Source organism: Chamaea fasciata, unplaced genomic scaffold (assembly GCF_029207755.1).
Source record: "Chamaea fasciata isolate MVZ Bird 193981 ecotype frontalis unplaced genomic scaffold, bChaFas1.0.hap1 SCAF_8, whole genome shotgun sequence".
Classification (NCBI taxonomy): Eukaryota; Metazoa; Chordata; class Aves; order Passeriformes; family Sylviidae; genus Chamaea; species Chamaea fasciata.
The window spans coordinates 28,911,101-28,933,072 of NW_027094093.1; the positions used below are offsets into that span (position 1 = coordinate 28,911,101).

At 40.1% G+C, this 21,972-nt stretch overlaps 1 protein-coding gene across 2 annotated transcripts in view; it reads right to left on the reverse strand.

Annotated features, from left to right (window-relative positions):
* The window catches only part of MYLK (myosin light chain kinase), a 197,323-nt gene that overhangs the window by 54,930 nt on the left and 120,421 nt on the right, over nucleotides 1–21,972 (reverse strand). For both annotated transcript variants that reach the window (XM_066190273.1, XM_066190274.1), the window contains 4 exons: nucleotides 18,188–18,268; nucleotides 16,939–17,828; nucleotides 7,246–7,362; nucleotides 3,800–3,880 (listed from right to left, as the gene is read on the reverse strand). In XM_066190273.1, coding sequence (XP_066046370.1) covers nucleotides 3,800–3,880; nucleotides 7,246–7,362; nucleotides 16,939–17,828; nucleotides 18,188–18,268 — 1,169 coding nt within the window. The remainder of the gene's footprint in view (nucleotides 1–3,799; nucleotides 3,881–7,245; nucleotides 7,363–16,938; nucleotides 17,829–18,187; nucleotides 18,269–21,972) is intronic.

Sequence of the window (21,972 nt, forward strand, 5' to 3'; positions counted from 1 at the left end):
AGTAGTGCTATGAATTAGCCCTACAAAAAACATTGGGCATTTCTTTCCAAACACTTTAATCCAATGCTTAGATTTATGAGGATTATTTTCTAAAGCATTAAAGTCATTTTTTCTCAGTAGCAATAAGTGGGATACAGTTTCTTCCTACTATAGTAAAGTTATGTTGCACAGCTCAGCTGTGGGGAAGTTTAAAAAATAGAATCTAACTGCTGTATTACTCCTTTTCCATCCGCAAATCTTGAAAAAAGCCTTTGAAAAAGTCCTTTTGGAAAGCTCATGTTTTATGTAAACTATTGTGATGCCACTTAAAATCTGTACTGTCTTAAATACTGCATGCAAACTAAACCTGAGAGTGAGGATCAGGAAAGCTGGGTTCTAGACCTGCAAACAAATCTGCCTCATCTTGGGCTAATTCCTTCTGTTTTGGTTCTCTGCTTAAGACACATTAGGGACAACAAAATATTTACAAGTGTGCAGTACTAATATATTTTTTTGAAAAGGGAATATTCATCTGTAAACATTCAAACCTTTATTTATTCTTAAAAATCTCAAGCAGCACTTGATTTTTCCACAGTCTGTTGCGACAAAAACATTTATTTAATAGGCACTGAAGATTTTGCAAATGGTTTTGGTAATTGAAATAAGCAATTCCCTTTAAGCTTAATTTGAAGTAAGTTCTAATTTCAAAGGGAACTGGGTGCCTAAATCCCTTCACGGAAGTTTCAAAGCTTTCTAGAGAAATGTTCAAGTGGTGAGAATTTTTGGCTTCATGTTTCTGCTACAGGGCTGTGTCAAGCCAGGGGACCCTTCCATTACCCACTGATTGTTCTGGCATGGCACAGAGTATGCAGCTTGATAAATAATGAAAGGGTCCAATTTTCCACTGCCTCTTTTAGAAGAAACATAACACTTTATTATTTTAACTCAGTAACATTTGAGATCCACTGAGCAAAGACCCCAGCGACAAAGCCCGAGTCAGTGCAGTCAGTAAAGAATGAACCCGTTCCAGAGGTGCCCTTCCTCTCTTCTCCCTTTTATTTCACCCAGATTCAAAGGTGAATCTGTTTCTTATTCTCAGAAAAACAGTATTATTTATTCTATTTATCCTTAGAGGGTTGCATAATTATTACTAAATTCTGGTGACACAATATTAATTCTAAGCAAAAGGAAATACATTGTAAGTTTTGTAATTTGTCAGCATGGGAGCAATCTTTCTGCAGTAAACACTGCAAGAATCCATTCAAAGATGTTGTTAATCACTGAATGACACACAACTTCCTTCTTAATGTTCTTATTCTATACCAGAATCCAGTATGTATGGCATATCAAAGGAAGCAATGCCCCAAATTCTGCTTACTATTGGATCTCTATAGCTTACAAACTCCAAGCTTGCAGTAATTAAATAACATTGTCAGAATGAGCACCCAAATGACATGAGCCAGCAACTATTCTCACAATGAAACAAATTCTACAGGGTAACATACTGACAACATTCACTGTATTCCACAAAAAGAAATGTATTGATATTTGCTTTCAGAAACCTAAAGTTAATTACTTTCCTTGAAGTTTCTACCGAGGCAAAAAACCCCAAGGATCACTTGTAACTTATCTGAAGGGAGAAAAGGATGACATAGTTGCTAACCATGAAATTTGACTTGCACTTCTTTACAGAATGTGGAAAATGGGGATCTTTTCTCTGAAAAGTATTTCTAAAAAGTACAGAGAGTATATAGTCTTTCTATCCCATAGAGCATATACTGCTGTGACTGAATTCACTACTCAAAATTCAGAATCTGTTCATCATTAATTCCAATCACGTTATTAGGATTTTTTTTCTCTCTTTCTTCAACATCCATCTGTACGCTCTACTTGCCATCAGGACTGTTGGTAAGTTGATGTGGCAACAAAGAGCAGAAAAGATCAGAGTAAAAATATATCTCTTTATTAGAGTACGACATCTTAATTCACAGTTATTCTCTATTACCCTTCCTTTCAAGAGGTATACAGCAAAGATAGAAAAACATCTGACTTCTAAAACCCATTCTCTTTCAGGTAAGAAACTTTACCATCTCTACATCTGATACAAATTTCAGTGTACATGGAAACTGTGTAGTCCACTGGATCTGTTTTGTATATTTTGCCCCAACAAACATAGAAATAAAAACTTATTTCAGAAGACAAATACACACATTCCTCAGAGACTCAGATGTTAAAAAACACCTGTGAAATCTCTGCTGCCAAATCCTTTTAAAATTAAATATGTATTTTTCAAACCTTTTCCAAAAACTCTTTCAAAGCCCAGTTTCCTAACATTCTCTCTGGTTACCTTGATGTTTACTGTGCAGCAGGAAAGATGTTTCAAAGTTATTTTGAAAAAAAGAGCTTATGAGAAGTTCAAGAACTTGAAACACTGAAATTCTACGTCATGTAGAAAAAACATTCCCCATTATTTCAATCTTCTTTTCCCAAATATTTCAGAAGCCAGAATTTAGCTCGGTTTTACTTTTTAAATTTTCACTAAAACCAGAAGCAAAAGAAGCAGGATGTGGATCAGGTCATATATCTCCATATTTAGACTTAGTTCCCAACTCACACTTTCTCCTGGGAAAGCTGCAGTTGATAACGCTGCTGGGAGGATCAGAGGAAGTGTGTGTGTTGTGTGCATAGAAAACACAATTCAAAACACTCTTCCATGGAGATTTATATGGCTTTAAAATTTTCTTTTCTGTTTATGTTCAATAATGAAATCATTGCTCTTAATTGCCTTTATTTATGGCACTTGAAGCTCATGTGCAGAGGTGGAGCACGTCAGTGTGACTCTCCCCATATCCCCAGAGAGAGGCTGGAGAGAGAGCTACAATGCTCAGCCAGCAACTCAGAAATAGCTGTAGCCCAAGGCACAGTTTTATGCAAGTCACATTTCCAGAAGCACAATTATTACCTGTGATCATCAATCAGTATAAAACTGTTCTGAGTCCTGCTGAAAGCAGCTGAAAATGTTCTTGCTGGAAGAGCAGATTAGAGTTTGTTTGTTTTTTATTTTTGAGAGGGCTAGATAAAATACTTACTGTTTCCATTAAATCACATCTTTACATCTTTTTAGGAACTCACATGGTGGACATGTTAAATAAACAATTTTCAAAGCCCAGTTTTGATTTAAGAGATATTTGTATCTCTTAATTTCATAAGTAGTACTGGTGTCAGGAATTCCTAAACTGACATTATTGTGCTGCCTTTACCATTTAAAGTTTCCTCTTAACCAAACGTATGCATGCTGAGTAGCAAAGATGGGAATTTATAGCTAATTTATTATTTCAGATAGCATTAAAAGCAAGTTAAGCATTTAGGCTTAAAACAAAGAATGTAAAATTTGCAAAACCACTCTCTGTGGTCATGCCAAAAAAGGACAGATTATTCTACAAGGCATTTCAGTCAAGATGCTTCGCCTACCAATAGTAAAACTTCATATTGTCTACACACAACTCAACACAAATTGAAGCAAACTACTCGAGTATTTCTGTGCTCTTTGAGAGGCAGCCAAAAATAAATTGGTGTCACAAGTTTATTGCACCATTATGAAAAACAGAGAGTAGAGTGGGTGAGGTCTGAACTCACAGTTTGGGCTCTTGCTTCTAATCCCCACATGGCAAAATCTCATTTCACATGACTTAAGTACAAGGGCTAAAGAAACAACACAGGCTTCTGATACTATGTCTGCAAACAGAAGGGAATGACCACAGAATCCCAAAGCACTCTTGTTTCCACTGAAAAGAAAGCAAATCAAATCACAGTCACTTACTCTCTGTTGGCAGCACTGGGGGAAGTGTGGTCTTAGGCTTCTTGGTCTTCTTTTCAGTAGGCTTTGAGGTCTTTGAGGCATCTGCAATCAAAACAAATAATAAAATAAAAATCCTATTTGAAAATCAATAATGAAAAAGCTGTCTAATAAAAGGTTTATTTTGGATCTTTCTGCAAAGTTAGAGGAAATTGCTGTCCTTTAGGCTTTTATGAAGAATTTTCTGAACAGATTTGCTGGAGACTGTCACATTCTGAAAGGAAGAGGGAGCAGAGAGGGAGAAATCCTCTACAAAAGCAGCTGAACTAAGAACCCAAGTTAGCAGCTAGACTAGAGGTCCCATCTAAGCTGATAGGTATTTTAGCTGAATAGACCAAGTACAGTGTGCACAAAGCTGTGTTAGGCACTGCAGAGAAAAGGGAAACAAAGCCATATTAAAACATCATTTCATTTAAAATAATCTCTTGCCATGTAATTCTTCTATTCCATTGTCTACGTGATCAACTCAGATTAACCCATTTTTAAGAGTAACATTTCCTCCATCTCTTTAAATCTTTCCAAGAAGATATTATTGACCATTTGTTTATTCCAAAATAGAAAGAGCAAAAGGGACACCACAGGGCTGAAGTTTGATGGATCTAGTATTTCACAATTGCACAGTTCTTATCCAGAAACTGCTCATCACTGCAGACTATACCAACAGCTAAGAGCCAATAATGGTCCCTTCCATGTGCATCCCACATGAGATATAAATAAAAGGAGCAACTTTTTTTAAGGTTATTCCAAGCTGAGCACCATCACAAGACCGGAGCACCTCTCCTATGAAGGAAGACAGGCTGGAGAGCTGGGGCAGTTCAGCCTGAAGAGAAGAGGGCTTTGGGGAGACTTTAGACCTTCCAGTAACTAAATCAGCTCCAAGAGAGCTGGGGAGGGACTTTTCACAAGCATCTGTATTGCCACATCAAGCAGGAATGGCTTTAAGCTCAAGGGAGCAAAATGTATATTAGATATTAGGAAGAAATTCTTCACTGTGAGGGTCATGAGGCACTGGCACAAGCTGCCCAAAGAGGCTGTGGGCTTCCCATCCCTGGGGGCTGTTCAAGACCAGGCTGGATGGGGCTTTGAGCAACCTGATCTGTGGGAAAGAGTCCCTGGCTGTGGTAGGGGTTGGAACAAGATGATCTTAGGTTCCTTCCAACACAAACCATTCTAGGATTCTATGACCTAAAATGCAAATCTAACAAGCTCTGCTTGTTAGATTGCTTGATCCTGAAATTTATCTTTGGAAGAGAGATTATGATTATAGATTATGATCTCAGCAATAGCTGTATCACTTTACAGCTTTCAAATATTCAGCTTTCAGAGTGAGTGAGAGAGCTGTTAGCTACCAGAGAAAAAGATGACATAAATGTTATGGAAACAGCTATTTTAGTCACCTTCTTCTAGGTGCCAGTGTGTGAAAATTCATCTAAGTTTCTTTAAAAGTTAACAGAGGAAAAGAGAACCTCTTAGTAAATAATTCAGAGCAGGAGGCTGTGTAAGAGTTCAGACACTCAGATTCTACAGATCTGTCAACTGAAGTCAAATGCTTCTCCAATCTTGAGTCCCTGATGTCAAAAGAAATATAATGATTATAGTTACTTAGTCTAAAAATCAGCATCTGGAATCCTGACAGTGGACTGAAGAAGGGAGAAATCTGAACTCTTGTTTTAGATCACAATCCTAATTTAAAAATAACATTCATCCTCTCTGCCAGTCTCAGACACAGGATATCAAATGGCGTCTTTCCTAAGTAGCTGGAGTTTGCTATGGTGCCATTTGTCAAAAACCTCTTCTCAGCAGCATGCCAGTGGAGAATGAAAAAGGCTCATGAGGCAGCCAGTATGGAGGTAAGGAATGTGGTCATCTTGGTGCCCAACATGATGTGAGCAGTAAACTCCGAATGCCGTGGGTGCCACCACCACAGAAAGCCAGACAGCTGAGGTAATGTCATTCACATCATCAGGCAAGGAGCTCACGGCCTCCCATGATCAAGGCTTTGCAGGCCAAACTCTACCTGCAGCCTCCTAGAGCATGCATTGTCCAGCAGCAAACTTGAAGTGGGAAACAGGCTAAAGGAAGCTTCAGGAAGGAGATCAGAAAACAGAAGAAAAACACATAAGTGACTGAGACAAAAGTTGCTTTGGCAGCTCTAGAGAACTACTGTATGCTAAGCTTTTGATGATCCTTCAACACTCTGCATCTGTGGTGGTTAAGGTGGTTCAGGGACTAGATTTTGCTTAAAGTCTCTTTGAATTTCAGCACTGACGAAATTTATTACTTTAAATTACAGAACCATAAGCAATAGCTTACCAAATATTTAGGACCGATTATGCTGTGACCACAGTATCACAGAAGGTATTGGTATATTTAATTGTAAGTTTATGTGTAATTAATTCCTTTTCCAGTTACATGAAGACTGACCTTTAGTGAGGAGTTACAGAACCACATTCTCACCTTGTGTCATGTAACATTAGGAAAAAAATAATAGTTTTCTTTTCTAGACATCGTGCCACAAATACCACATCTGCAAAACAGATGTGAAGGTTCAGTACCCCAGTTCTGTTCTTAGGCTTGTCGTCTAGTTTTGTGTTCATTTTAGTCACAATGGAAAGTCTCAGAGTATTTAAAAATAAGCTCATCAGAAGGTGATTTGATAAGAAGGACATTTGGTTACTTAAAGCCCCTTAAATAACTTAAACTCCATGGCAGCTTTTTAAGTCTGTGTCTCACTCAGCCTGACCTAGGCCTTGGCCAAGGCCAAGACTATTTAACAAGAGTACAGTGTCCATCAGCATGACTATGGCTGAAAACAAGCACCTCAGTCAGTAAATTATCCATGTTCTAACACTATGGAACTCAAGGCTAATTTGTTTGTTTTTGCTCACTTACACTAGAAAGCCAAATGACCAAACATCTGTGAATGCAAAGAATTGGGGAATTGTAGAGTGAGAAATGTCTCACACACAGTCCTGAAGCAGACTGACACCCAGACTCACACAGGGAGTTCTCACTGTCTCTCAAAGGATGCACACAGCTCAGAAATAAATCCTACAAGTTCAGCTTACTGCTCTAAAAACCTTCTAGAAATACAGTGGGCAGCAGGAGAATACGGATTATTTCACAAAACATCTGGCGCCCTTGGTTCTGTAATGTCTCTCTGCTCACGCTTCTCCATGGTAGACATTGAACTATCTATTGACTGAAAAGTGCAGAAGGGAAGGGGGTAGAGTTCTTCTGGGTTGTTTTTTTTTGTTTGTTTGGTTTTTTGTTTTGTTTGTTTGTTTGTTTGTTTGTTTGTTTGTTTTGGTGTGTGTGTGTAAGTAGCTCCTAATGGTCATTCTTGGGAAATAAGTTGGAAAGGAGGAAATTCTAAGGAAGGGTTTTCTTGTACCCAGCACAGTACTTACCTTCTACCACCACTTTGCACGCACACTCAGCTTTCCCTGCTGGGTTCTCAGCTATGCACTTGTACTCGCCCCCATCTTCAGGCATGGCCTTCTCAATGGTCAGTGAGCAGAGTGTCCCTGTACAAAGGAGGGAGAGATCAAATGCATGTTAGGCTGCAGCCCACAAAAACCTTAGCGCTAGTAAGGGGCAGAAGGCATTAAATGAGCCAGTCCTTCACTACAGGTGATCTTCTCTGCTGGAAAAAGCTGTCCTTAAAAATTCAACCTTATTGGAGCCATATTAATGCTAAATAAAAAAAAAATTTAATCTTATTGCTTTTCCCTAGGATACTCCAATTTGTCCCTGCAGCCCTGAACTAAAGGTAGAGAAGACCCAGAGCAGCACCTCTGCAGCTCTTCTTTGTCTTACAGCAGTGATCAGAAGTCCTCACCTGGGAGACTTTTTTCCAAAAGTGCTCATAGTGTAGGACTTCGAATGAGAGGGTTACTGTCCAACGCCCATTATCAAAGTTTTGATTCAGCCTTGTCTCTGGCACTCCCCTGAGCATTCATGTGTGAGAGCAGAACTTCAGCTTAGTGCCTAAGTTTAAAAATGGCACTGGAAGACATTTTCTTTTGCCTTGAACTGCCTAATGAATAACTGCCTGTAAAACATCCATTAGGAAGTCCAATATATTAGTGGCAATCAAATTTATCACTGCAACAAATCCATTTCTTTTCAAGCAAAACCACAAAATTTGACTTAATTGGGTTTGCAGAAACAGGATGCGACATAAGCTCGTTATTTACCGAGGGAAGCTTGGTATGACCCAAGGGAAATTCATTTCCTCTTAAAAATTAAAACTCTGTGAACCCAAACAGAAGTTGTTCCCAGTAGATGGGGGGTGAGGAAGAAGAACCTTGTCCCTTACTTTCACTTGCATTGCTTGGAACAATGAAGTACTTTCCTCCCCAGGGTGGACCCCAGTTAAAATGCTCCACATTTTCCCATTCCAAATATCCCTCATTAAGTGAAGGTGAAGTGTGGGCTTGCTTTCTCCTTCTTCATTGGGAAACTGGGTCTGTCCCCCAAACACAGCCTCAGGCATTGTGCGCTTCTGCCCATTGCTGTTGGCCTGTCCACAACACCTCCACCTTCCACTTTCCTCAGCTGCAGTAAAACCTTTCCCCTTCCTCCATTTGCTTTTCTCACAGCCATTCCTAATTGAAGAATTGAAGAGATGGATTTTTTTTTTCAGATATTTACCCTGTTTCCTGAGATGTAGGGAAATTTCCCAGCACCTTTCTCTCTATGGTAACTGGAAGCCTCCCAGAGTGCTCAATCCCATCAAATGTATCCCCTGTGATGTGGGAAATGGTGCAGGGACAAGTCCATGAAAAGGACCTTGAAAAGAACTCCCCTCCATCTGAAGAACTTTGGGAGTTTACTGGTTCTCTTTGAGATGAACTCTGTTTCTCTGTTTGGACATGGCACTTCTGCTCTTGGCATTCAGATTTTTCTCTCACTTTAAACCTGGATGTCATTATTCAAGAAAAATCTCATAAAAACCATTCAAATGGTTTCCAACCAATTTGGTCTGCCAAAAACACACATCCGTTAGAAGAAAATTATTTTTTCCCCTCTTTATCATCATCCACAAAATCAAGCAGCTCTAAATAATGACTATTATCCCCTGAGAAATGATGTGAAAACTGTCTCAGAAGAGGAGCACTGACCCCTCACTCACATGGGCTGTGCTCAGCCAACCACAGGGTGAAAAGAAAATCCATGTGCCCTCCCTGAGGCAACGCTTTTCCATGAGTCAGGCTGAAGCCAAAAATGTCACGAGCTGCAGCTCCATTCCAAATGGAGGAGAGACAGTAGAAAAGTATTCTTGCAGGCATCTAGCAAATATAAATTCACATGTCTCTGCTGTTTAAAGAGATGTTTGGAGAGCAAGCCAAAGATAACTTCCAGTCTAAGAATTTATATAAATCTATGTAACATGATTAGAAAAGATTGCACATTAAAACCTAAAGATGCTATTGAAAAAGCCCATAAGCTATGGATCAAAGACACATACATATGAAGGAGACCTCTGGACACCTTACTGCAGGAAAGGAGCCTGGCCTGTAAGAACAACTGAATCATTAAGGGATGGGAACAATGCAGAATTTACTTTAGCTTCTGCAGGAGTTTTCGACCTGCTCAAAAGCCCCTCCTCGGCTCATTGAAGACTAATGTGATACAGGGTCACTCCTCAACACTCATTTAATGAAGTGATTTTGTGAGAAAGAGGGTGAAGGAAATCCGTCTTTTTTTTTCCAAGGGCCATGCCCTTTTTCATCCTAACTCCCACCTCCCAGAAGAAATAATCCGCATCCTATTTTCCTTCACTTCTTTCTCCCGAGGAACTGCATGGGAACAGCACATGCAAAATACATGGGGATTGCTGGGCTTCTTGCTACCACCAGATACAACAGTACTAGCCCTCAGGGGAGGAGTGAAGGGAAAATGAGATAATTTGTGTCACTTTCCTTTATATAGCCACTAGTATTCATGAAAATGGGGACTAATAGAACTAGGTATGAAATTGGCCAACGGATCAGAAAGATTTGGCCAGGTTGGATCAGGAGTATTAGGGAAGGCTGAAGGAGCATGGAAGTCAAAACCTCATTCTCATAGAAAACCAGGAAAAAACCCCAAACCACCAAAACCCAGGCAAAACTTGATGAGATTTCATAAGGTCAGGAAAGTTCCCAACCAGGCCTACTTTCTGTGATCTAGAGCTACAGCCAGTTCCCGGGGCTAGAAGGCCAAATGTCTTTCAATGAAGTATTTGGTATTTCCTCTGCAAACCCCATCACGACTTGAAACAAGCTTATTTTCTCAGAACTGCCAAAAAGCCCAGACTGGTTACCCCAGCTGGGTATTCTGAAATCCTGGCACTCCACAAATCCCAGTCAGCTAAAAATGCTTGCTATCTATTTTGTCGCCCTCAACCCTCTATTTTTGTTAGGAACCAGGCCATGGATGATCCTTAAACACTGTCACCAAGTGCAGGATTGGAATAAACATGAATACTGGAATCTACCACTTAGACATTGGGACTGGTGCAGCTCTAGAAAAGACCTCAACAGCCACAGAAGCTGGTAGTTTACTGAAGACTCTGGTTTAGATGCACAAAGCCTTACCCTTGAATTCTGAGCTATGAAAGGGTTCTCTGACTTACTCAAAAATAGTGCAAGACAGTTTAAAATATCTCTAGGCTTCTGCATTCTTTCCATGAAGCTCCACAGAAAGTCAACCTCAGATGTAAAACAAATACACAAACCAACAAAAACAGCTCCTTAGTCTCATTCCACACACTGGCATCTATCTGGCCAACCTCCTGATTCCTATCCATGATGCAGACTCCAGTTTTTGGCTTTCTCATTTGTATCCCATGGTATCAGAAAGTGATGTGGAGTGTTTAGGCAATATTAATAAATACTGGTCTGTGAGAAATTGTGCCTAGGAGACATAATAATTTTTTAAGGAACTCATTGGTTTATAGTGCTTATTTTCTGATAAATCTCAAATTGTCTGGGCAAGTTCAAATATGTGCTAGTGTCACAGTCATGTTTAAAAATGAGAAGTGGATTGACCAGGAAAATATTGACTGCAGTTACAATGACAACAGAAAAAAAAAAAGAAAAAACTATGAATTTCAGAGAAGAAAAAATGTCAAATATAATATTGATAGTTGATAGAATTTTAAGGAAAACTGTAAGAAACACAACATTAGACATTTAACCATCAAATGTATCTGTGCAAAAGTCATTTTCTTAACCCTTACTGAAATATTTGTGATATATCACATTATTTTGCTTGTAATTAATTCTACATTACTATATTAATGACATTGATTTAGGAGGAGTTAGAGCTGCCAAAATATAGATCTCCTGAAGAAGCTGACAATAGGAAATCATCACTCAGTTTGTTTTTAGTGGATTTCCTCTGTGATCAGACTAGGACCCAAGTTATTAAATGTTTTAACCTATGACATGGAAGTACTCATAAAGTAACTTTTATGAATTTACAGATGCTAGAAAGAATCTCGGAAGGGGAAAAGACAGCAGGGTAATCCTCATAAACAATCTCATTTACTTGTTAAGCTGAGTCCCATTCATTCAAAGAAGATGGGGCTTGAGATCATGAAAAAGACAAGCACTGATGGCAGCAAGGGATGCTGAATATTCAGGAGGTTTAAAGGTTTAATAGAGAAGGGACAAACATGAGTTTGGAGGTAGAAAGAGGACCGATAACCTCAGCAAGGGCAGCAGCAGGAAGGTGATCTCCTTCTCACTGATGCTGATACCCACACACAATTCTGCTTCCTCTTTTCTAAAGAGATTGATAAACTTACAAACATCAACTGGAGAGGAGGCATTGGAAAGAAAACCAAACCAAAACAACCCCAAGCCTCCAAGGGCTGGATGAAGTGCATCATGGAGAGAAAGTTAGTAAGAGTTTGACGTGTCAAGTTTCAAAAAAAAAAAAAAGAGAAAGCTATCTTGGTTACAGAGCCAAAGTCTTTCTTTCAAGTTAGAAATAAGGCATTGTTTTGTTTCTTGACTTAATAACAAAACTCTTACTAGAATAGTTAGGCTTTGCAATAAATTGCCAGTGGCTATAGGAAGTGTCCCTCTTTTGCTGTATTTAAATCCACACTACATGCATTTTTTGGAAGAGGAGGGATTCAAACATAAATGACAGTGCAGAGGGAAATGTGGCCTGTGATAAACATGGTATTGTGTCAGAACTGACCCTCAGATGATCTTCCTAACCTTGAGGTTTCCAAAGAAGCTTCTGTAAGGTGCAAAATGCATCTACTTTCAGCAGTACATAGAGTCATGTTAATTATACACCAAATTCTTGCTCAAATTTAATCAAAAAGAAAACAAGTCACAGCAGATCCTGGCTAGACTGGCAGACATAGACTTGCATGACTGATAGGAAGATTTAGGAGTTAAGTCACAAGAAAGTTGTTAAGGCATTATTGCTAATAAGATTACCAAATCTTTATGCTGCCAAGAAACTTGGGAAGAAAAAAATGCTGGCTTAGACAAAGCAATACAAACTCAGGGCATTTTCTAAGCTACACCATCACTGCTACCTGCATCTGTACTAGTTTTTCTTCCATCTATACAGTCACAGAGTACTAAATCTATCAAAAAAAAAAAAAAAAAAAGCTGAGCAAGCTGACTTAAAAAATGGCAATTGTGTGAGTTTAGACATGCATTCACTCGCACACCTGAGCTGGCCAGTTTGCTAAGGATGCTGTGCAAAACCCTTTCATTGCCATCTTATAGAACAATTTTTGGAACCACGCAAGAACTTTCTCTTTGGATTTTCTGTCCAAGAGCGAGTCACACAGCAGGACAGTGGCACAGGGCACTGCTGGGCCAGTGCTATATAAATGTAAAACAAAATGGGTCGTGTTCTAAAGGGTTCACCCTGTGAGGAAGATTGTTCTACCCAGTCCTTATATGTCTAACTTCACTGCAATGTCTGCTAGAGCCTTCTTAAAAACTTCTTTCCCAAACAAAAAGCTCCCTATAACTTCAAGCAAAGAAGCCTCTCATTAAATTGCTTCTTAACCATGCATCATCTACCCCATACCATTCGAATGTATAATGCTCTAATTTATGAGTACCCTCTTTTTATTGTTAGTAACCATTTATTTTGATCTTTAATGGGCAAAAAGCACATTAATACCTACCTCAGGAATGTAGATAATTGCACTCTGACAAGTTTAAAAGAAGAAAAATATAAAATCAAACTATTAATAAAATTGTACCGCATCAGAAAAATAGTGCAAGAACTCACTTTTATTACTTCATCATAAAAATGAAACATGAAGCAAAAGATCATGCCAATCAACCAACAGACTACTATTTGTGGAACTGTAAAAAGGAATGGAAGAACAAGTGTAGTGATGTTCATGATTTCAAAGGGAAGAAAGTTGAAATGTAAAATGGAAGGAACATGACATGATATCAGCTATTGTTGTAATTGTGACATTCAGGATAATGCTGCCCAGATTTTGACTTCTGACTAAACTTAACCTTCGAAAAATGGAATACACTGCAAGCCCCAGACTAACTACCAGAAATCAGCACAAATGCTGCACAGATATGCCTGAAGATGAAGAAAATTTTTGGAGGAGGGTTTAGCTTTTCTTTTGGCAAAGGCCTTGCCAGTCTGTTCTGATGCTGCTGTTTGTACACAGGCTTCTCCAATGGTACAGAGCAGGGATAACACCCTCCCTTCTCCTGCACTCCAATGGCTAAACTGCCTTGGCTGAGAAATTTAGTGTCAGTCAGGCTCTGCAAGCACAGAGGAGACCTGTGAAGAGCATTGCTTCTAACTGGTAAAGGGCCTCACTATCAACTAGGACAAATATGCCAAGGAAAGTTATTTTCAGTGAGTGACTACACATAGTTTTTACACAGTTTGCCTGTCCTGCTATACTTCTAAGTTTGACCTTCCTGGACAAATATGCCACTGTTTAATCACATGTTCCTGAAACTGAATTTTATGGGTTTTTTTGTTTCGTTTGGTCCCCCCCCCCCCCCCCCCCCCCCCCTCTCAGGAATGACGGAGAAGAATAATTCAATTTCCAAAACACAAATAGAAAGTCTTCTGGGGGTTCATGCATTACTTACACTGGTCAGTTTGTGGGACAGTATTCCATACTAAGATGAGCTAGTATTGTGGCTAAGAAGCAGATGGACATGCATTACTCTAGATACGGGATTTTCCAGTATCAAACTCATTAAGAACATGTAAGTTATTGTGAAATACCTCTGGTGAATCTGAAAAAAACCCCCGTGGTCACCACCAAACATCACAACAGCACAAAAGCAGTTGGTGAAGTGGCTAAGAACATATCTAGATTTATCCTCTAGATTTCGTTGCTGAACACAAGGAGGAGCAAGGTCCTACCAAAGAATTAAAAAATGGTTTTGCAAGCCCACTAAGGTGAGCTAGGTCTGTCTGCTCTGAATTCCTCTTTTTCCCCACAGACTCAGCCTTCTTTCAGGTGAGGATGACTCTAGGACACTACCTCCAGGGCCCATTAAATGCTGCTCCTAGCTTTGCTAAAGGCACTGTTGCTGAAGTACACCTGTGGGTGTATTAGTGTTGCATTTTTAGTGTTTGGGGCAAAGGATGGAACTTTGCCTTTGGCCTGCTGTGTACTGCCTCCAGTGCTATTGTTGCTCTCTATGTTTAAAGCTGCTCCAAACACCATCTATGACACTAACCCATACAGTTACCCTATTGAACAGTATTTCCTGACAGTGAATGAATTTGCTATTTCTCAGTCCTAGTCTGTTATTCCAGTTTTTCCTTCTCCTCTCTTGGTTCCCTCAAGCATGTATGTGTTCCTAATTAGGGAAAAAGAGAAAACTGAATCTGTATGAAATCTGGTACTTAAAGTATCATGCATACCTAGTTAATTACTTAACAGTTGGCATGAAAGAATCTTACAGTGAAAGAGCAGCAACATATTCTTCTCCAAGAGCCAAAGCTAGCAGGTACTGTCAGAAAAAACCCAAAATTGACCATCATGCAATGCACCCTCTCAGTGTACCAGAGGGTATGTAATAAGGTTTAAAAAAAAATAGTTCCAATCCTCATTCCTTGTCTTTCCATTAAAGGACAAAACTTACAGCTCTGCGTAATATTTCTTTCCAAGATCCTCTGCAAATATGTGCAGAAGAAAGCCTGCCTTTGAGGTACTGATAACACCGACTACAAAGCATGACTCAAGTGTAGCAGTGCAGGTACAAGCGGAACATAGGGACAGTGTCTTCACCCCCTGCAAGAAGCTGTCCTGGAACAGTGGATTCCTTATGCAGGACTGACCTTTGATCCTGACCTCAGTGGAAAACACTGTTAATGTGTGACACCCCGGAGTGTTGTGACCAGGAGTGTCACTCAGCCCAGACTGGATGGGAGAAGCCCCGTGCCCTGCTCAGACAGGTGGCAGAGCATTTCTGGACATCAGGATCACTTCACTGTAAACAGCTACCCTTGATTTGCAGCTCCACAGTACCATTTTATAGAGGGAACGAGAGTTGGGGGATTATAATAGTCAATAACTCAGAATCTTTCAGTGAAGTAAACAGCTTTCTGCTGCACCACAACACAAAAGCTTTGGGATTTTAGGAGGCTTCACCATAGCTCAGAAGCTTTGGTACAGAGGTGCTGTCTATCTGATGTACTTTGACAGGAGTCTTGGAACTTTGGGATGCATAATTTCTTTTTCACTCTGAGCAACTCCAAGAGAAGCCTTGAAATCTTGCTTCCAGCATAAGGCTAGCTAAACTGACTGATTCTGTCAGTCCTTTTTATAAGAATGGCATTTCCAGTCAATGTTTTCTCATGTACATGATACTTATTCTATACAGTCCCCTTGGGTGAAAGTTAGGGTACTCATAAAAAAAAATAAAACCATTATACTGCTTCAGACACAGGCCAGACACAATGCACCTGCTACCATCTGCCTTTCCCCATCTACTTACTTTGGTATCTCCTTAATGCACTACTTGAGTACCCCCAGCCTCTCTGAAGACAATGCTATTTCTGACTGCAGCCACTTCAGGAGAATGCCTGTGTTACTCTGCTTAGAACACTGCACAAGGATTCACTGCTTGTGATGAACTGTTCTGTATATCAATTTGGTTCTCCTTGGGTATCAATAAAAATAGTCTGGATTAAATCAAGGAAGATTCAAAAGTAAGAGTGCAGACCCCTGTGTCAAGCTACAATTCTCACTGTGAGCATGAACTTTTTTGCTATAGTGTCCCAGAGGGTATCATTCTCCAGATAATTCTCTCAGTGCTTTAGGGAAGGCATACGAAGTAAAGGAAGGGGTTTTGTACCATCAATTGTCCTTCCTTCCTATTTTTGTCCCAGGAAAATATATTTTATCTAGGTACAACATTAACTTTCATGCAAAAAACAGTCTAGTGGGTTTGATCACCCAAAATGTGAAATATAAAGGAATCACTCAGTTTGAAAACAGTAAGTATTCCGTTTAGGGATTTCTACCAAATTCTATACAGTTTTGAAGTTAGTTAAAAGTCACCAAGCTAGTGGAGTTCAAATATTTCAGTGCTTGTAGTGGCAACAGAAGCATCTGTGGTGGGGCATTAAATACACTGGAAATCTGTTCTCAACTCTGATCTTAACTTCCAGTTGTAGTAATTTCTTTCTATGACACAACCCCTCTTTGCTTCTGTGTTTCTTATTGCAATAAAAAGCCTGAAATATTAAACATACAGAAGAATTCAATTAGAATTTGTAAACCAGCAGTAATATTATTGTTTTCAATGTTCTAAATCCTTAAAGTTCAGTTTAAATAAGCATCATGTACCAGCTCCTTAAACAACGTTAGCAATGTAAACAGCATTTAAAAATGCAAGAAGTTCAACTTCAGAAAATTTACATCTGCAGGCTGTTAAAGGGGAATCTGCAAGAAATGTCAAACAATACTGTTCCTTGTGTACTCCACTGAAATAATAAGAAAGCTGCATCTGGAAACAGTTACTGGCACAGGAGTTAAATAAATGTTGCATTACCTTTAATGAACCAAATATTATTAATCAAGAGCCAGATATAACAATGTGCCATCCAGCTGGCTTGTAATGCAATTAATTTACCTTCTTGGGAGATGACAGTGGACTTTGATGATTTGATGGTTTTGCTGTCTAGAGTCCAGGTGACAGCTGCAGGGGGTTCAGAGGAAATCCGACATTGTAAGACCAATTTTTCACCATCAGCTACTTGAGCATCCTGAAGCTTCTCTGTAAAGGAGGGTGCTGTTCCTTTGCTTGCTGGTGGTTTGCTTGCTGGTGCCTTGTTTTCAGTTTTTTTCCCAATTATTCCGCCATCCACCACTGCACACCCATGTTCACAGTTTCTGTCATTCTTCTCCTCTTTTTTCACTGCTGGTTTGGCAACAGGGGCTTGAGAATTGGGGGTCGCGTTCTGGGCTTCAGAGTTGGCACGAGCATTTGGTGCAGGGGTGCCAGCGCTGCCATTCTCTGCAGGTGGCTTTTTCTTGGAGCCCAGCACAGACCTGAAATCTGTAACTGCAGGTTTAGGAGGTGGCACCTTCTCTGGCAACGGGGTTTTTGGGGTGCCCTTCTTGCCCAGCACAGAACGGAAGTCCACCTGCTGGGGAGCATGGACTTTCCTCTCCTCCTCTGACAAGGTCTTGGGTTTGACCTGCCGCTGCAGGTTTGCTCGGAAGTCCATTTGCTCGGCCGGGATTTCTTTCAGTTCCTCCTCAGAAAAACTTTTGGTGCTGACTTTCTTGCCTAAAATATCACGGAAATCAAGTTGTTCAGCTTCCTGCTGCCTCAGGCTCTCCTCTGTGTGCTCCCGAGTTTCCACTCGCCTCTTCAGCACGCCTCGGACGTCTTCCTGCTCTTCCTCAGCTACTCTGGTTACACTGCTGTTCTTTTTGAAGCCACTTGCTCTACCAAATGTTAGTTTACCATGATCTCCACCATCTCTTTGCTCTCCAGAGCTGGCTGATTCCCTCCCACTATGATCCGAAAAAGAAAAGAAAGAGAGAGCCAGGAAAGGGGCTGGTTTAAAAATGTCAGGGAACAATCTCAGAGCAGGAACAAAATGTGTTTATAGAAGGGGAGGTTGATTAGAGGAGCATACTCCATTAGTTTATTGCATCAATGATGACTTCAGGAGCCATATAAGGGCACAAACAAAAAAGATCCTCTCTACTCTGGCTTGGTACAATGTGCTTAGCTTGTATGATGAAAACAATTTGTTAGGTCACATTTGGGGATTAGGTTGAACAGCAGCCAGCCTGGGTCTGTAAGGGCAGGGAATTAACGGAGCAAAAAATAGAACCCACCCATGCAAGTCCCTGGGAAAAATACTCACTCTCTGAGCATTTCTGCTGTGGAAGCTGAACTCTCCCGCAGCATCAGAGACACCTGGCAGCTGCATTCTCCAACTTGGTTCCTGAAATATTTAAGTGAAATCAGAAAAACAGGGATTTCTTCCTCTGTAACTTGCCTGAGCTAAGTGAGTGTGTTTTGCACTAAAGCAGCTCCAACCCAGGGTGGCATTCCCCTTTTCCACGCCCGGCGCTGTGGGGATAGTCTGAGTGGATTTGGTCCCCTTATTTTGGAGCCAAGCTATCTCAAACAGCTTTTACTGATCTGTTGCTATCTGCACTGGGAACGACATACTCCCTGAAGAAAAATCAAAGCAATTTACAGAACGAAGCAGCTGCAAACAAACAAGTTAAAGGAAAATAAATACAAAAGCTGGAAAATCAAGACAGAGGAAAGGGCTATTTTGCAAAGCTGAAAATCTTTCCAACTCTGCCTACTGTTTATTTATTGAAACCAAAGCTCTCAAGTTTTCTAATGTTAAGATATTAAAAACAGGGTCTCATTTCCTTCCCTCCCCTCTGGCCCAACCAATCAGCAAACCCATCTACACGGATTGCTCCAGCCTGTACATGTTTATATTAAAAAACATAAAAGTGTCACCATATATGGTGCTGAGTACTTATTCTTCCTTTTGCAGAGGAATACCACGGATGCCTTCTGCAAAGGGCTCCCATTAACGAATTCATTTAAAGTGCTCCCTGCTCCCCTGCAGCTCCCTCCCTCCCGCAGATATATATCATTCTTCCAGCCCCAAACAGCTCTTCTCTGCTTAACACAGGAGATGCCAAAAGCAAAATTTAACTCCCCCAGGGCGGCAGTTGTGCAACTCTTGCCACCACTCTCCTGACTGCTATTAAAAACCAGAACTGAATTGATTAAGGACTAGAGATATCTTTTATTAGTAAAAACACTTCTGTCCTTCCCAGTTTTAGGTATAAGCTTGTAAACGGACTAGAAAGTCCTGGATTATTTGTCTTTTTTGAACAAAAATAATTTTTGCTACTGAAAACATTTCCTGGACATGAGCAAAACACATGTGTTGGAGGGGAGGAAGGCAAGAGAGGCAGGTTTTCCCAGCTGTGTTCTGCTTTGAACTTGCTAGATAAGAGCACCTTCAAGTCCACTTAGCCCTGAAGTTTGAAACAGACTCAGGACTGTTAGCTTGCCATAAATATAATGTCTGGCCTGGTTTTTAAATAGAGCATGGAAATACTTTCCTGGATATGGTTCTCTTTGGGTGAACAAACCCCTATAATTTCACCCATTTTTAACTTGCAGTGAAGGCAAGATAATTAACACAGAACACAGAATCAGAGATTGAGCACAAAGCTTTGTCTTTGTAACAGCAATTAGTGCCATCACCTTCTCAGATAGATTTCCACTGATTTCTGTTGCTTCAGAAAAAGAAACAGTGGATCAGTCAAATATGAAAACTAAAAAGAAACTGGTAGGTTTGATCACAGTATCTAGATTGCAAAGTAAAGGGCCTGCTGATAGAAACATATCTTGACTTTAAGACCACTAACAAGAAACCAGAGAAATTTCTTTAACCCTTTTCTATCCAGCAAGTCAGAATATGTACACTACAAACTGCTATTGAAGGCAATCCATGAGAACAGCACGGAAAGTCACAACCCTCGTTTCCTTCAGTACAAAAAACTAGAAAACATCTGAGTACCAAACAGAAACTGTCCAAAGGGCAGGAGAGGATCCAAGTCAATGCAGAGAGTATTTAAACTCAGCCCTGCACTGGACATCTGTCATTCTTACTCTTATGTGTGGCCTCCATTTGGAAGCAAGAGAAATAGAAAGAAGACAGGACAAATGGAAAGATAAATAAAAAGAATAGCATGTCTCCTCCTCCCAACATAGTGACTGGCATAAAATTATGGCAGGGTAGCAACATGGCTGAAAACCTGTTGTTTTTTTTTTTCATGCAATGCATTTCAAACTGGCCTCTTTTGCCATTATTTGAACTCATGAGTTTTTTTCTCTGTTTCTCCAAAGTTTTTAAGGAAAGCAGACACACTCTGGAACTGCTCATTCACCAGTGCTGCAGGGCTTTAACAGGCTGTTGGTTTACCTGAAGAGCCCTCCTGTTCAGGACTTCACACCAATCCAAAGCTGACAAAGGACAAGGCATGCATGCTGAAGTATAGACAATTTGCAGAGTACAATAAATGTTGAGGCACCCCTGCTCAGCTTCTGTCATGACTGGCTGGCAAAAATATTTGTCCACAAGAATTGTGTCACCAGTGGGAGAGGTTGAAGGGACAGAGACAGCGCTGTCCCAGGAGAGGAATTCAGGGATCCTGAATGTGGTCCTGACCACTGTGAAGAATGGTGGCATTTCTGAAGGACCAGTTTCTGCAAGGCATCTTTCCCTCTGCAAATTCTTTGCATATGCGAACAAGCAAATAAGGCAGGCAAAGTAAATCCTTCTAAAGTAAGCTATTTTTCACAGGGTTTGGAAAATAAAGGAGGGGTAAGAAAGTAGGAGAGCATTTTGTTCTTTCTATTTTTAAAACCTTGGGAAGCACTTACAAATTATGGCAACAGTGGGGCATACAAGTACCTAGATGGAAAAATTATTCACAAGGTAGTTTTTTGATCTTAATTATGATTTCTGATTCAAGTGAAGAGCTGAAAACCAGACTACTGGATACAAACCGTGAGTCTGTGTCTGTTCCAAAGTGTAGCCTTCCCAGGGTAAAGCCTGCTCCCAGTGAAATCAAACTGATGATTTTAGGAGCAGGGAGAACATACTTTTGTCTTCTGAATCCAGTAGCAAAGTTTAAAGAGGTGAAGTTAAAAACACTGACCCACCTTGGAGATCACAGGATGGAAAAAGAGAAACAAGCCAAGAAAAATTAAGAGGGATTGGGTGATTAGGATATCAATTTCAATCAAGAATAATTCTGGAACCTTGGTAAATATTTTTACATTTATGGAATTTCAGAATCCAGGGAAGGTAAAGATGCATATTGGCCTTTAGAAAAAAGAGAGCCTTGCACTACATGGACACTTCTTCAAGCCTTTCACGTCTCTGCTGTTTTGAGTCTTGGCAATAACAATATTACTTGTGCAGCTTGAGGTTCTCTGTGTTGGCATTTTATCAACAAAACCCTAGACACAGACATATCTTAGTGGCTCTGTTATTGTGGAATAACCATAGACATGGATAAAACCTGTGCTTAGTAGCTTTGCTGTAAAGAAGTGCCTGGAAGTGTTGACTTTTGCAGGACTGTTCTGTAGAATGCTCATGCACAGGACTTATCTTTAAAATGTCAAGGAATATTAATAAAAAAGCCCACCAAAAACAAATAAAACCCCAGCTGCAAAGCCCGAGGCAGTTTTAAAAATAGCTCTGTGTCCTATTGTGGGATCAGTTTTCCCTGGAATGGCTTTTATGTTCAAAATATCTTGAAATACTAGTTTCTTGGCAGAACCTACTCAAATATTTTCACTGAACCTTAGATGAGACTTATTGTCTGCATGTCCCTAGGAAGCACTCCCTGGAGAAACAGGAAAAAAGCACAGTTGTAATTATACTGGGGGGACATTCTGAAATTTCCTACCAGCCTACCAAGTGTGAAATAAATATTGCAGAGTAAATGACTTTTTTTTTCAAGGATGAACTGAAAGGGGTAAAGAAGTCTATCCCTATTTATAGCTGGTGCCTCAGTGCAGGTAACAACAAATCTTTAGGAGGAGATTTTGCAACTTTTCTGTGAGTTAAATGGAGAGATAGTCCAGACTCTAGAAACC